The sequence below is a fragment of the Myotis daubentonii genome, chromosome 4 (assembly GCF_963259705.1).
Source record: "Myotis daubentonii chromosome 4, mMyoDau2.1, whole genome shotgun sequence".
Taxonomy (NCBI): domain Eukaryota; kingdom Metazoa; phylum Chordata; class Mammalia; order Chiroptera; family Vespertilionidae; genus Myotis; species Myotis daubentonii.
The window spans coordinates 42,461,671-42,479,215 of NC_081843.1; the positions used below are offsets into that span (position 1 = coordinate 42,461,671).

Below are 17,545 nucleotides of genomic sequence, written 5' to 3' on the forward strand. Positions count from 1 at the left end.
CATAACTATGTTTAGTGTTTAGTCCCTATTTCTCTCTTTTCTTTTAAAACAAACATGGGCATTGACCATATTTGTATCACAATATTTAGTACTGGAGGCCTGGTGCACAAAATTCGTGCACGGGAAGGGGAGGGGGTTCCTCTCAGCCCGGCCTGTACTCTCTCCTATCCAGGACCCCTCAGGGGATGTTTGACTGCCTCTCGAAATCCGGGACCGCTGGCTCCTAACCACTCACCTGCTTGCCTGCCTGATCGCCCCTAACCACCTCTGTCTGCCTGCCTGATCGCCCCTAACGGCCTCTGCCTCGCCCCGCACCCGGGACCCAGGATTCCCTCCTCTGGCCGGTTGCAGGCACCTGGGAAACGGGCTTCCCTCCCTCTGGCTTGCCGCAGGTACCCAGGACCTGGGCCAGCCACAGCCACAGGGGACTGTGGGCGGGCGGCTTTGCCTGAGCCACAGCTGCAGGTACAAACATTGGCGCCCGGGACCGTGGGGCGGGCAGCTTGTCCCTCTCCCAGGCTGCAGCCTCGCTGGTTCCCATTGCTCTCTTGTAAGCTCATTTGTGCCTGCTGGTCCCCATTCCTCTCCCTAGTGTTGAGTGTCTGAGCCATTACGGTGTGATGATGTGACAACCATTTGCATACTAGCTCTTTATTATATAGGATAGACTTGCTAGACAAACTAAAACATAAAAAAAGATTTTTCTAATCAAGTTAAGTGGGCAAATAAATATCACTGTTTAGTCCTCACGTGGCAAACTGCACACTCCAAAAAAATCCAAAATCCTCATTCCTTGTGCTCATGTGTATGCACGTGTACACACACACACAGTTCTGTTGTTCTAGTTTCAGCATTTTATGTGACTTTAAGGTAAAAGAGTCTTTAATAAAATGGGTAATACAAAACTTCTATACATGACCCTATATTAGAAAAGGAATACACGCAATTTTAGATTAATACTACCTATTTTAGTAGAGAAAGGAGTCAACTTTTAGAACAAAACAAATGCTATGAAAAAGCTTTTAAGGACTCCCTGGGAAAAGTCCCTGAAAGGAAAGAAACAAAAGAACATTACAACTTTATTTAACTATGATTTTTCTCTAAGTTGTTAGGTTGCTATAAAAAAGGAGGGATATGATTGGTATCCTATATAATAAAAGGCTAATATGCAAATCAACCGAATGGCAGAATGACCAGTCGCTATGATGCGCACTGACCACCAGGGGGCAGACGCTCAATGCAGGCGCTGCCCCTGGTGGTCTGTGTTCCCACAGGGGGAGCGCCACTCAGCCAGAAGCCAGGATCACTGCTGGCGAGCACAGCGGTGGTGGTGGGAGCCTCTCCTACCTCTGCAGCAGCGCTAAGGATGTCTGACTGCCGGCTTATGTCTTCTCTCCATGGGGAGCAGGCCAAAGCCATCAGTCAGACATCCCCTGAGGGTGCCTGGATTGTGAAAGGGCGCAGGCCATGCTAAGGGACCCCCGCCCCCGAGTGCATGAATTTTGTGCACTGGACCTCTAGTTTGGTATAATATTTTAAATTTTCTGACATAATAAAGTACATAAATTCATTTACAGTGAAAACTTCTTTTTTTTATTTTTTTCACTATCTTGGATACTTCATATAAGTGGAATCATGCAGAATTTGCACTGCAACTGGCTTCTTTCTTTTTTTAAAAAAATGTATTTGTATTGATTACAGAGAAGGGAGGAGAGATGGAAACATCAATGAGAGAGAATCATTGATCGGCTACCTTCTGCATGCCCCCCACTGGGGATCAAGCCCTCAACCTAGGCATGTGCCCTTGACCGGCATCGAACCTGGGACCCATCAGTCCGTAGAGCAACGCTCTATCCACTGAACCAAACCGGCTAGGGCTACAGAGAAAACTTTTCATGGAGCTAACCAATCAAGAACTTATATAGATCTCTGTGATGGAGGACTCTATCTTCAACATAATTGTATAAAAAATTCAGAATGGCCCTAGCCAGTTTGGCTCAGTGGCTAGAGCATCGGCCTGTGGACTTAAGGGTCCTGGGTTCGATTCCGGTCAAGGGCATGGACTTGGTTGCGGGCACAACCCGGGTGGGGAGTGTGCAGGAGGCAGCTGATCAATGTTTCTCTCTCATTGATGTTTCTAACTCTCTATTCCTCTCCTTCCTCTCTGTAAAAAATCAATAAAATATATATTTTTAAAAAATTCAGAATGGTTTGAATATTCAAATACTATAAAAGTTAAGGACATAATATTAAATTTTAACTCAATGAAGGCCAGTTCAAGTAAATTAAACTGTTCAACACACATAGTTACTATTTTAACATGTTGTGTCATTCTTCTAAGGATTTGGCTTTTTAATATCCAAACATTAAATTGTACTTAAATTTTAATTTTTAAGCACAACATTGTTTTGAAGAGAGTCCAATTTTTTTAAAGGTAGAATGAACTACACCAAACCCTGACCTCTTATCAAAATTCAATTCTTCAAACATCAATTTACTCACCTAAAATTGAATCAAAATGCAAGAGGTGGTAAATACTGATGTATTAAAACAGATTTTAAGTATATATATATATATATATACTGTAAATTAAGTAATTTTTAAATCCAGAGTTTAATGTTGGTTTGTAACAACATGTAATTAATAAAAAGTATAATCACAACTATTTCTCAAAATATGAATGACACAACCATTAGTTTTTACTCTGAACTTTGATCAAAACAATGAAATTACAATGTGATTTATTAAAACCAGAAAAATATCACATTTTTGCTTCTCAACAGTTTATATTTTTCACAAAGTTATCTAACTAGAAATTTCTTATCCATCTAGTAGTTAACAAGAAAAGTTACCGCTAACATTTTACACAAAATTTTAATTTTGCTTTATAGAATACATTCTAACAGGATACACACTACAATTGCCTATTATTAAAATAAACAAAGATAGTCACAATTACCTGCAAAAAGATCTTCTGTGTCATCCTCTAGCACAACTTCTGCAGGTTTTGGACCATTGGAGTTTGTACTAACATCTTCTGTAAGAAGACTAATTGGTTCTGGAGAAGATGGAATTGACTGTGAAAAAAAAGAAAAAACAACCAGTAATACATAATGGATTGGCATGTTTATCTGTTATAATTATGTCTCTATACATTACAGAACTAGGACACTCCCTTGATAGAAAGGGGAGCAAGAACAAGCACAGTTATTTATAGTTCCTCCTCTGAGGGTAAGAATGAACCCAAAACACATTCTTACTCATCTTCTCTCTTTTTCTAATAATAAGTCACTTAAAATTGAAAAAAGAAAATCTTTTCTAGTTACCCCTTTTGAGATACAAATTTTTCATGTTGCATTATAATTAACAAAAACAAAATTTAATGCTTTGGTCATATATAATAAAATTAGTATATAATAGTCAAAACCAAATCTTGAAAACATGTTACAATTGTAAGAAGTTCAAAATGCTGCTTTATTATAAGATGAAGATTTAATACTAGTTGAATTAAGATTACTATTAGTCTAAAATTATGTCCTCTCCCCAAACATTTAAATTTTAATTCAGCTAAGGGACTATTTCTATACTTCTTAACCTTAAAGTATAATGACCAATATAATGGAATCTAGATTGTAAAGCTTTCAGCTTTATTATAGTTTTCTTATAACATTTAAAAGCAATACTCTTCAAAAATAACATAACATAACATAACATAACATAACATAACATAACAACATAACATGTCAAAAGTGCACAGCTAGCCCTGGCATGTATGGCTCACTTGTTTGGAGCATCATCACATACATCAAAAAGGTCATGGGTTCCATTCCTGGTTCCACATACTCAGGTTGTGGGTTCAATCCCTGTTTGGGGTGCATGCGAGAGGCAACCAATAGATGTTTCTCTCTCTTTCCCCCTCCGCCTCTAAAATCAGTAAAAGCATGTCCTTGGGTGAGGGGTTAAAAAAAAGTGCACAGCTAGGTATTTTCACAAGCCCAACGTCCCTGTGTAACCAGCACCTAGATCAAGAAAGAGAACATTATCATCAAACCCAGAAGCTCTGCTCATACTCCCTTCCACTCTTCACCCTTTCCCTACATAGGTTTCTACCAGCATGGATTAGTTTTTCCAGTTTTTGCTCTTCATAAAATGTAACCGTACAGAATATATTCTTTTGTGTTTGGTTTTGTTCTTAATGTTATGTATATGAGATTCTTCTACATTGTTGTATGTAGTAATAGATTACTCATTCTTGTTGCTGTAAAATATTCAATGGTATGAATATACAATTAATCCATTCTACTGTTGATGGGCCTTTGAATGGCTATCAGTTTTTATAACTATCAATAATGTATGAACTTTCTAATACATACACACACCCACACCCACATCTATCTTTTAGCAAACATGGGAACAAATTTCTGTTTAGTATGTACCTAGGAGTTACAGAATAGCTGAATCATTAAACAATCTTCTAACATGGTTATATAATTTATATTCCCACAAGCAAAATATGAAAATTTCAGTTACTCCTTGTCAATGCTTTGATATAGTCCATCTTTTTCATTTTAGCTATTATGGCAGGTGCAGAGTGTATTTTACTGTGGTTTGAATTTTCATTTCCCCAATGAATAATGATGCTCAGCCATTTTTCATATGTTTAATGGTCATTTGAATATCCTCTTTTTGAAGGGTCTCTTCAAGTATTTTGCCCATTGTTCTTACTGATTTGTAGACATTTTTTATATGTTCTGGATAAAAGTTCTTAGTCATGTCAGACATATACTGCAAATATTTTTCCCCCAGTATATGTCACTTTCTTAATGGTAGATTTTAAGGAATAGAAGATCTTAATTTTAGTAAGGGCAAATTATCTATTTTTTTCTTTATAATTAGTAAACCTTTTATACAATGAATAATCTTTTGAGCCCACCACTCCTAAGTCATACGATTTTATCGTCAGCTTCTAAAGTAAATTGTCCTCTATGATATGAGAGCATTTCTTCAGAGCTTTAAAAATTTCAATCCTTTATTGGAAAATTGAAAGGAGAGGCTTTCTTTGCTTTCAGGAGCTTATTCTTACACACTCAAACTCTCACAAAGGTGGGCCTCCTTTACCTAACCATTTTCACTTGAAGGAATTTAAAAACAAATAAACTAAAACATTACTTCTGAAAGATGTTCAGACAACCTCAATTCTAGCTATGTCTGGGAAGGTGATTGGCCTATATGCTCCCACAGAATATCTACCTGTCTTATCACATCCTATATAATAAAAGCCTAATATGCTAAGTGTTGTGTTTGACCATTCAACTAGTTGCTTTGACACACACTGACCATCAGGGGGCAGACGCTCCAACTGGTAGGTTAGCTTGCTGCTGGGGTCTGGCCGATCAGGACTGGGCGAGACAGGCTGGACACACCCTGGAGCCCTCCCGCAGCCCCTCCCTGGCCGGCCCACCTCCCGCAGTCCCTACCTGGCCAGCCCCAATCGGTACTGGGTGAGATGGGCCAGACACGACCTGGAGCCCTCCCCTAGTCTCTCCCTGGCTCCGATCAGCCCTGAACCGGACTGGGTGAGATGGGCTAGCCACACTCTGGAGCCCTTCTGTGGTCCCTTCCCGGCACCAATTGTGCACCAGTGGGGTCCCTCAGCCTGGCCTGCACCCTCTCGCTATCCAGGATCCCTTGGGGGATGTCAGAGAGCCAGTTTTGGCCCAATCACCCCAGGCCAGGCCAAGGGACCCCACCAGTGCATGAATCTGTGCACCAGGCCTCTAGTTACAATAAATATAATTATCACCTGCTTATAGACTATAAACTCTCTAAGAAAAGTATCTTTTGTTATTTAATGATTTTTATTTAGTTCCTGGTAGCAAACACTCAGTGACTGTCAAATGAATTCTAAGAAAATAATTATGAATATGCCTAAGAACTGGCCACAAGTTTGTCTATCAGACTGTCTATAATACTGAATACTTTGAGATAGCCTACAGCACAGCTACATGAAAATGTAGTGGTGGCTCAACACTCATTTATAAAATTCTCAGTAAACTAGAAAGACAGGAGACCTTCCTCAACTTAAGAAAGACTATCTAAAAAAAACCCTATAGCTATACCTAATAATGAGGAAGTTGAAGCTTACCACTAAGATCAGGAACAAGGAAAGGATGTCCCTTTTACAACTGCTTTTCAACACTATACTGGAAGTCCTACCTAAAGTAGTAGGACAAGAAAAGGAAATAAGTGGTATACAGATTGGGAAGAAAGAATAAAACTCTTTGTTCACAGATGACATGATCATCCAAGTAGAAAATCCAAAAGAATCAACAAAAAAACCCTCCGGAACAAGTAAAGTTTCACAATACAAGGTTAATATACACAAGCTAATTGATATAAATAAAAGTAAATTTCCTACGGGAAAATTTCCAGCCAAACTTTACTCAAACTATTTCTAATGTAAATTATATACATACATTTAAGAAAAATTAATTTAAAAAGTAAGATAATTTTCCAACCCATTTGTTCCAGAACAGGACTCTGGTTGGTTGGCCTGAGCCAGTTCCAGCAACTCAGGGCTTAAGGTGGGAACTTCCCTGGAACCAATCCTTCCTCAAGGGTTCCATCACAAGCCCTTCCATCACAAGGTGAGCACACGCGCGCGGTCTGTCTCTCTCTCTCTCTCTCTCTCTCTCTCTCTCTCTCTCTCTCTCATTCAGACTGGGATAATTTAGACATGCCAATTAACCCAACAGTGCACATCTCTGGGATGTACAAGAAAATCCCCACAGACAATGGCCCCAACTGGGAATTGATTTTTTTCTTCTCACCAACATCATAACCAAATGATGCAAGGAAGGTCCAACATCTGTAAATCAGTTAATGCAAAACATCACATTAACAAAATATAGGATAAACACCATATGATCATCTCAATAGAGGCAGAAAAAGCATAACAAAGTTAAACATCCTTTTATGATATAAATGCTCGACAAAGTTGGTATAGAAGGAACATATCTACACTAATAAAAGACAAAGATGCTAATTGACCGTACCTTCGCCACACCCACCAGCCAATCAGGGCGACTATATGCAAATTAACCCAACCAAGATGGCGGTTAGTTTGCATGTACCGGCTGGGAGTGAAGACTGAAGACAACGTGGAAGTGAAGTGCTGCAGAGGGGAGCAAAGTAGAGGCGGCGGAGACAGAAACGGAGCCAAGGCGGCAGAGGCGGGAGGCAGGAGGGAAACCAGCCGGGTGGCGGAGCAGGAGGGAAACCAGCCGGGCGGCGGGGCGGGAGCGAAACCTGCCTCAGCGGGTTTCACTCCCTTCTCTGCTTCGCTCCAGCCGCAGGAAGCCCTATTCTTGCAGGAATCTTCCTGCAACGGGCCTCTAGTCTCAACATAATAAAGTCCATATATGACACACCCACAGCTAATATCATACTCAATGGTGAAAAGCCAAAAGTTAAGTTTTTCTTGGAGTCACTGCTGCATAAACCTAGTGTAGTTCTGCCATTGGTACCATCCCCAGAAAAAGCTGAAAGTCTTTCCTAAGATTGTGAAGAAGATAAGAATGCCCACTATCACCATTTCTATTCAACATGGTGTTGGAAGTCCTAGCCATAACATTCAGACAAGTCCAAGAAATAAGCACTTTGCTACCTCTGCATCTATTCTGAATTAATGTATTTCAGAAATGCATTTGGAAGACAGCACTGCATCTTTATTTTTGACATATTTTAATTGTTATAACAATAAAAATAAATGAATACCATCAAATATAAAAAAAGAAATAAAAGGCATTCAAATTGGAAATAAACAAAACTCTCATTATTTGCAGATAACATGATGCTATATATAGAAAACTGTAGGCTCCACCAGAAAATTATTAGAATAATGACTTCAGTAAAGTTGAAGGTCACCTACAAAAAACCTTACAGTTAACTTAATATTTATAGCAAAAAAACCCAAATTTTTTTTTCTTCCACAACCATGAAATGGGAAAAGCTAAAACTCTTAAAAGTTTCTATTAAATATAAGACTGGTGGCCCTAGCTAGTGCATTAATGCAAAATTTTAAAAAGGCATAAGGAATGGGAAGAAGAAAAGAAGGAAGGAAGGCTCTAATCACAGACAACACAATTTCAGGGGTGGGAAACCTTTTTTCTGCCAAGGGCCATTTGGATATTTATAACATCATTTTCAGCCCATACAAAATTATCAACTTAAAAGTTAGCCTGCTATATTTAGTCAAACATTTAACTAACTCACCCCTAATGCCTTGGCAGGGCCAGACCAAATGATTTTGAGGGTTTTATACAGCCCATGGGCTGGACGTTCCCCACCCCTGACCTACATAGGAAATCTCAAGGACTCTACAAAAAAAAAAAAAAAATAGTATTCAGCAGTGTTGTAGGATACAGGGTCAATATGCCACCAATTAATAAATATAAAAAGAAATAAAAGTACCAAGCTGGTTTGGCTCAGTGGATAGAGCGTCAGCCTGCGGACCAAAGGGTCTCAGGTTCAATTCCGGTCAAGGGCACATGCTCAGGTTGCAGGCTGGATCCCCAGAGTGGGGTGTGCAGGAGACAGCTGATCCATGATTCTCTCTCATCACTGATGTTTTAGTCTCTCTCCCCCTCTCCCTTCCTCTCTGAGATCAATGAAAATATATTTTTTTAAAAAGAAATAAAAATACCATATGTGCATTAAATACTTAGGTATAAACTAACAAAATATGTGCTAGATCTGTATGCAGAAAACTATAAACATGATGAGAAAAATCAAATAAGACCTAAATAAATGGAGAGAAACAGTATACTTATGGCTTAAAGGCTCAATATTTTTAATGTTAATTGTCTATTGTAGAAATCAATAAACTGATTATAAAATTATGTGGAAAGAGAAAAGAACTATAATAACCAAAACAATTTAAGAAAAATCAAAGTGGATTCATACTACCTGATTTCAAGACTCGAGTTACAGTAATCAAGGTAGCATAAAACTGGCAAAAGGATAGTCAACAGATCAATGAACAGAACAGAGTCCAGAAATAGACCCACACATATATGCTCAACTGATTTTGGACAAAGATGCAAAGACAACCCAATGGAGAAACTTTCTGAGTCTAAGAGCTTCTTTAACTTAGCATAAAGCACCTGAGATTCAAAAATGTTGCGTTTACTGAAAAATACTATCAACCAACTTGACCTAACATTTATAGAACATTCTACCCAACGTCAGACTATGTATTTTTTTCTAGTGCACACATAATATTTACCATGACAGAACATATTCTGAGTCATAAAACAAACCTTAATAACATTATTACTTCTCAATAAATGGTGGTGGAAAAACTGGATATCTATAAGCAAAAACAATGAACCTCAACTAATACAAAAATTAACTCAAAATGAATGCCAGGCCTAAATGTAAAATTATAAAATTTCTAGAAAAAAACATAAGCAAAACCTTTGTGACCTTGAGTTAACATTAGCAAAGAATTTCATAGGTGACATATAAGGGTCCATCAATAAAAAAGGATAAACTTGAACTTCATCAAAATAAACTTTTGTTCTGTGAAAGATATTATTAATACCATAAAAAGACAAGCCACAGCCCTGGCTGGTTTTGCTCAGTGGTTAGAGTTTCGGCCCGGGGAACCAAGGGTTGAAGGTTCAATTCCCAGTCAAGGGCACATATCTCAGTTGCAGGTTTCTCAGCCCCAACAGGGGTGCATGTGGGTGGCAACCAATCAATGTATCTCTCTCAAGTCAATGTTTCCCACCCACCATCCCTCCAGTTCTCTCTAGAAATTAGTGGAGAAAAACAATTCCTCCTGTAAGAATTAAAAAAAAAAAAGACAAGCCACAGACTAGAAAGAAAATATCTGCCAATGGATTTATATTTAAAATATGAAGAACTCTTAAAACTCAATAAGGAAACCCAATTTTTAAAATATGCCAAGTATGTGAAAAGACACTTCACCAAAGATAATTTTCAGATGGTGAAAAGATACTCAGCATCATTAATAATTAGAGAATGTATATTGAAACCACAATGAGATAACACCACACCTATTAGAATGGCTAAAAAAAAATCAGTGGTATGCTGGTAAACGTTTGGCAAACGAGTCTTAGGGAGAGAAGACCCTGATTTTTAGCTTTTGTGGATTTCTGTGGTATAAATATGCCCCCCACTGTGTCTGATTACCCCTCACAAAACTGTAAAGTTGGGAAAATATGTACTTTCACCATACAGACAGATAGAATAGACATACAACCTCAAGAACACAGAAAAAAGTAAAATGTAGTAAAGGAATTAGGAAGTAATTAAGTTTAAAATATTTACCTTTGTTTTCAATTTAAGCATTCATTTATATAATTTAATTTTTAACAACAGCAGTATGAATTAACCAGCCTACAAAATTACTGAAAATTGAACAATCATCTTTCGAGCCAGTATAAACTAGCCTCAAGCTCGCCACTGCCTAAAATAAAAACTTACACTACCAAGTGCTGACAAGGATGTGAACAACTGGAATTCTTATTCATTGTTGATGGGAAAGCAAAATGATATAGCTGTTTGTACGGGAAAACAGTTTGGCAGCTTTCTTTCTTAGAATCTCTTACAATTTTATAAGATTTCAGAGATCAAATGAAAGAAACCTGACCAGAGAATGAAATTGATATATCCAGCTTCATCAAAGGTTCCATGGGGCTAATCTTCAGGATTCAAATACTCAAAAACATATTCAAAGCATGACTCTCTGATTAGGGGTAAAATCTGATATGAAAATAACTTTTATGATACCAGGAAATACAGTAATATGCTTTTTTTTTTGAAGCATCATGCATTTGTTTTAATGAACCCACACAGATAATTGATTTTCAAAACAATGTCCTATTGAATTATATTATACTACAGCCATTAACTCATGAGACTAAAAAGCAAATGACTTCACCTCCCTGTACCTTATCTCCACTAAACCTTTTTGGGAGAAAGTTTGGCAGTTTCTTACAAAGTTAGCCATATATTAACCATACAACTCAGCAATCCTACCTCTCAGTATTTATACAAAAGAAATGAAAACTCTGTTCATACAAAAACGCATACATAAATGTGTATATTGGCTTTACTCTTTAATGCCAAAAACTGGAAACAACAGAAATGTCCTTCAACAGCAAACTGTGCTTTATACAATAAATTCAGCAATAAGAAAGAATGAATTATTGGTACATGCAACAACATTGATAAATCTCAGATGCTTTACGCTAAGTTAAAGAAGCTAGACTAAAAAAGTTTCATACTGGCCCCACTGAGCAGTGATTAGTGTTGGTCCTCACATGGAAGGGTCGCAGGTTTTTTTATTTTTATTTTTTACTAAGCATCAACTTTTTTTTTTTAAATTCTTTATTGTTGAAAGTATTACATATCTCCTTTTTCCCCGCATTGACCTCTCCCCAGCTGCTCCCTCCCCCCAACACATGCCCTCAACGCCCTACCATCTGTGTACATTGGTTATACGTACAGGCATGCGTACAAGTCCTTTGGTTGATCTCTTACTGCCCCCCATGCCCCAACCTCCTGCCTTCCCTCTGAGGTTTGATGGTCTGTTCAATTTCTATGTCTCTGGATCTATTTTTGTTCATCAGTTTACATTGTTAATTATATTCCACAAATGAGTGAGATTATGTGATACTTATCCTTCTCTGACTGGCTTATTTCTCTTAGCTTAATGCTTTCCAGGTCCATTCATGCTGTTGCAAATGGTAAGAGTTCTTTCTTTTTTACAGCAGCGTAGTATTCCACTGTGTAGAGGTACCGTATTTTTTCAATCCACTCATCTGCTGATGGGCACTTATGCTGTTTCCAAATCTTAGCTATTGTAAATTGTGCTGCTATAAATACAGGGGTGCATATATTCTTTCTGATTGGTGTTTCTGAGTTCTTGGGATATATTCCTAGAGGGCTGCAGATTTTATTCTCAGCCTTTTTGGCGCATTGCGGGAGGCAACCAATTGATGTGTCTCTCTCATATAGATGTTTCTCTCTCTCCCCTTACCCCCTTCCACCGTCTCTGAAAATCAATGGGAAAAAAATATCCTTCAGTGAGGATTGAAAAAAAGAAGTTTCATGGCTGTATGATTCCATTTATATAGCATTCTGGAAAAGACAAAACTATAGAAGAAAGCAGAGAACAGATCAGTGGTTGCCAATGGAAAGGGTTAACTACATGAGTGAATTTTTGGGAGGTGATGGAAGTGTTCTATATCTTGACTGAGGTGATAGTGAACTTTATTAAATTGAGATAAATGTCATCTCAACTAAACACTATCATCATGGGAGAAAAAACACAAGAATTCAATTTCATAGGAAAGTGTGCATTTGTAAAATTAACATTAAAGAATAATTTTATCTTTTTAAGAAAAGTCTGCAAAAGAAAAACCTGAGCATCTCTGCCTCAAGCAACTTCAGAGAATAACATATTTATAGGTACTAAAAACAATCCTATATAATAAAAGCCCAGCAACCATAACCAGAACGACTGCTTGACCAATTGCTATGAGGTGCACTGACCACCTCTCGGTCCCTGCCCACCCCAGGCCTGCAGGCTCCAATCGCAGAATGGAGAACGGGGAACCACGGGGACCCGGGGTGGGTGGCGGCAGGAAATGGCCCTGATCACAGGCTAGGCCTAGGGACCCTGCCCGTGCATGATTTCATGTGCTGGGCCTCTAGTTCATTCTCAAATCCTTAAAGTTAATGGCTTCAAGGGAAAGTGGTCAACTAGAGTTGTACCTCTACATAATTTTCCATGCTGTTGCCTTTAAATACGTGGTAATAAAATGTTTTTTCTCTGAAACACACATAATTCATAATAAAGTTTTCAAAAAAATAATACATTTAAAGTTGAAGACCTATCTAAGATTACAAAAGAGGAAAAAATTACACACTGTTACCACCCTGTTGCGCTGGGACAAGCGATACTGAACTTTAATTCCTCTTTATCAAGAGTCTCTAATGCCCCGGCTTGTGTGGCTCAGTTGGTTGAAGCATTGTCCCATCCCCTACACCAAAAAGTTTGCGGGTTCAATACCAGTCAGGGCACATATCCTAGGTTGTGGTTCCATTCCTGGTTGGGGCATGTACAGAAGGCAACTGATCAATGTTTCTCTCTCGCTTCCCCTCTCTCTAAAAAAAATCAATAAGCATATCCTTGGGGGAGGATTAAAAAAAAAAGTCTCTACTTACTCTTAATGTCACCCACTTTCCGGGTTCCAAAGATAATTTCTATGCAATTAAGTTACTCGTCTTCTATAGTATCTCCATACTATATGCATGGTTCATTTACACATGTATCACCCGGTACTGCAGGTTTTTGGTCACACAGCTATGTTTTTAATATTTACTAAATACTCCATGAGGGCAGGGACTATATTTCAACACAGAGTCTGGGTTAGTGTTCTCATTCAATAAGTTTATGAGACTCCAAAATCTACATCTCTAGCCCATAAACCATTTCTGGCTATCTAATGTTATCTTCACTGGTGTATCTTATCGCCAAGTGAAATAAACTCATAATTTCTTCTAAAAGTCACCTGATGAGAAGGATTAAAATCCTAAAATGTCTACCTTTTAATCTGCTGTTGCATCAATTTCCTTCTCTCCTTTTTTATTTGCAAAAAACTAGAGCGCTTAAAGTCCCCCAAAGGAAACACAACTTACAATTCTTTACTCAAGTCTAAAGATGTCAATTAAACAGAATGAATAGTGCTCACAGTATTCTAGTTTACTTCAGTGAACTTTCTCCTGATCCTTTCTAGTGGATCCTTTGTTGCCCTCAAAGGAAAGACAGGACCCTCCAGCCGAGACATTAACATACATATAAGGTAGCTAGCTAGCTGTACAGTTATGCGTAAAGGTCTAAAAGGATACTAACCGCAAAAGGTTGTTTGGCAAGATCATTTTTTACTAATTCTTCGGAGATGCCGATTTTGACAATCCAGCAAACATTTACTAAATGCAGGTGTTCAAGATGTTGTGAGGAACACTTAGATGATCAAGGCACTCACTGTCTTTGGCCCCAAGAAGCATATAATCTGAGGGGAGGTAAGTTTTGGCTGGTCCCTACAAATACAATGAGCAGAGCGTGGTCAATGCTGAAACTGTTCCCGGAAGTTCCCGGTGAACTGAATTTCAGATAACAGGCTATTTGACAGTAATTTCCAATTGCTTTGGTGCAGAACTGAACAAGACAAAAAAGCTTACTGAAAAAAAACCAAAACCCAGTTTATCAGAAAGTACAGCCTGAGGTAACAATGCTCTGGAAATGTGCTTACATTTGAATACACATATGCACACTTAACACTGGGCTCGGAGGTGTGTGTGCTCTCATCAAACGCAAAGCAAATTCAAACGTGAACTTAACAAAAGGGACCCAATACAGTTGAGTTCATAGAGGGTGTTTCCTCTGACGGAAAACAGGAACACTTGGTTTCACAGATCGCTGACCATGCGAGAAAAGAGGAAAAGGGAGTGAGGATCTGTTTTTATTTCTTCCCCGGCAACTTAAAACACACACACAAAGTTTCCTGGACTACTCCCTCCCTTCAACTTTATATTTCACAAACACTATGATCCTTAAAAAAATACTGGAACTAAAGAAGACAAAACCGGTCAAATGCATTTAACCTACCAGGTAGTTTGGAAAGAAAAAAAAAAGGCACCACCTTCAGGGCTCCTGTCGGGCCGTGACCGGGGAAAGTGCACCCACACACTCGCTCCCCGGGGCGGCTGGGTGGCTCGGCGCTCCCCTCACTGCTCTCCCCTTTCGGGGGCGCCCCGTCCCCAGGGAGGGGAAAGCCAGCACCTCCCCGAAGGGGCTGCGGAGGTCGCCCCGGAGAGGAGAGCGGCGGGGTGCGCTGGGACCCAGGGGAAGACCTCCGCTCCGGAGGACGAGGTGCAAGGAACACCTGGGAAGACCAGCTGAACAGGAAAAGGGCGCCGCGATGCTCCGCGCAGTCCCTGCCCCTCCGGGGATCAGGTCGGACCCCCAGCCGGTCGGCGGGTCCGAGAAGGCCTAACCGCCCCCGCCAACTCCAGCGCACTGACAGGTGCCTGAGGTGGGGCCCCCGGCACAGGCGTCCTCCCGACCAGGTCCTGGCAAGCTCGGGAGGAGGGCGGGGGGGCGGGGGTGGGCAGGGACAAGTTCATGCAGGGAAAAGGCTCCTGAAGGTGAGATGAGCGACGGGGCGCAGCGCCGCCGGTGACGCGGTCTCACCTCGAGGGTGGTGACAGTGCTGGTGAAAAGGTCCTCGCCATCCTCCTGCTCCTCAAAGTCGGCGGGCTTCCCGTCCCCCAGCGGAGGAGGCTCCCTCTCCGCCGCCATCTTCGCTCGCCCCAGGACTGCGCGAGCGGCCGCGCGGGCCGGTCACGTGAGCACGCACGGCGGGGCTGGCGCGGCCGGCTCCCGGGCCCGCCCCTCCTGGCCCCGCCCAGCCGCGCGCGCCCCGCCCCCGGCCTCCCCGCGGCGCCCGCGCTCAAGCCCCGCCCACTCGCCTCTTTCCCGCTTTGGCGCTGAGTTTCGCTGCCCTTCGCCGCCCGCTGGCTGTGCTGACTTTTGTGGAAGAAGCTGGGACTTGGGGTACCCCATCTTCTTAGCAGGAGGAGGCCCAAGGACTGCTGTTGGCGTCCCCAGCTTCAAAGTCTCCTTTAGGAAGTGGCAGTGCTTGGGTGCCGCTGGGATTAGACCCAGACGGAGGGCAAGATTGGGGACTGATGGAAGGGAGACTTCGCTCACAAGTCTTCCAGGGCAGTGGTCGGCAAACTCATTAGTCAACAGAGCCAAATAGCAGTACAACGATTGAAATTTCTTTTGAGAGCCACATTTTTTAAACTTAAACTATATAGGTAGGTACATTGTTATTAACTTAATTAGGGTACTCCTAAGCTGGCCTTTGCTAAAAACGTTCTCAATGGGATTGAGGTACGTTAGCTGAGGTCGACCCCTTCCAACTCTCCCATCCACACTCGTCTTGTATACTTGTTCCGTCTATCTCCTTTCGTTCATCCCCTCCATATGTCCAAACCATCTCAACATACCTTTCTCAATCCTCAACACTACATCTTCTTTCACTCCACAACGTTCCCTGTACATGCGCGCCTGCTCGTGGTATTTTGTGGAAGAGCCACACTCAAGGGGCCAAAGAGCCACATGTGGCTCGCAAGCCACGGTTTGCCAATAACTGTCCCAGGGTGTCCGAGCGAACTGTCTGATGCAAAGGAAACGCTCTGTATCAGCGCAGTCCAACCGAATAGCCACTGGCCGTGTGTGACCACTGATCACTTGAAATGTGACTAGTGTGTGTGACCACTGATCACTTGAAATGTGACTAGTGTGATCGAGGGACTGAGTATGTGATCTTATTGAATTTTAATTAATCTATATATATAAAAGCCTAAGTGACCATTTGACGGGTAACTATAACGCGCACTGACCACCAGGGGGTAGACACTCTGACCGGTAGGTTAGCTTGCTGCTGGGGTCCAGCCAATCGGGACTTGGCTAGATTGGCCGGACACACCCTGGAGCCCTCCCGTGGTCCCTCCCTGGCCCCAATTGTGCATTGGTGGAGTCCCTTGGCCTGGCCTGCGCCCTCTCATAACCTGGGATCCCTTAAAGGGATCCCACCGGTGGACAAATCCGGGCATCAGGCCTCTAGTTTAAATATAAATAGCCACAGGTGGTTAGAGGCTGCCTACTGGATATTGCAGTTCAAGGTAACAAAAAGACCCTAAATGGGTTGCTGGTCTGATTCCTGGTTGCAGGGCTCGAGCCTGCATGGGAGGCATGCAGGAGGCAGCCGAGAGACATTTCTCTCTCTCTTAAAAAGTCCATAAAAACATAAAATAAAATAAAAAAATCCCGAATAATTTGTCGTCAGAAGGTTATGCCAAAGTAGGTTAACGGTTGTTCATGTGGAAAACAGGACAATAATTAATAAATAATAATACAAGAATTAACTCAGTGCTTTTTGTACTCATGACTGTACACCTACTTTTGCCAACGCTGTATTTTCCCTCAATAAATAGAAAGCTGGAAAAAAAATGACAATTAGGGAAATAAGTGGATGATTGGTAAAGAGCTTCATACTCAATTCCCTCAATCAATTACTAGCTGTTCCTCATCGTGGGAAAGTCACTTGAAGACTTCAGTTTCCTTATCAGTAAATGGGAATGTTACTTAAGCCTCCAACTCACCACATTGCACAAGATTATTGTCAGGATGGAATGAGAAAATAAGTGAAAATATTCTGAAAGCTAGAATGCTGTGCCAATGCAAGGTACGTTTGTGGAAAAATAAAAGGGAACATTGCAAATAGCAACTTGAGGTTATAATTTTGCCAGAGGGAAAAAAAAGCGATTCTTTACAAATAAAGTACAAACCCCGAGCCCTCACTGGGCTGGGACCCCTGGGTTCCACTGGCTATGTGCAAAACTTAGCATCTCTGGAACTTTTATTTTTGTGGGTGCATTG

The 17,545-nt window shown here is 40.9% G+C and overlaps 1 protein-coding gene across 1 annotated transcript in view; it reads right to left on the minus strand.

The window, feature by feature from the left end:
- Window positions 1-15,448, minus strand: part of SNX2 (sorting nexin 2) — a 50,511-nt gene extending 35,063 nt beyond the window's left edge. Inside the window, exons 1-2 of the mRNA XM_059693783.1 lie at window positions 15,290-15,448; window positions 2,960-3,077 (exon numbers count right to left, since the gene is read on the minus strand). Of these exons, the coding sequence (XP_059549766.1) occupies window positions 2,960-3,077; window positions 15,290-15,397 (226 nt within the window). The 5' untranslated portion in view covers window positions 15,398-15,448. The remainder of the gene's footprint in view (window positions 1-2,959; window positions 3,078-15,289) is intronic.
- Window positions 15,449-17,545: the final 2,097 nt, after the last annotated feature.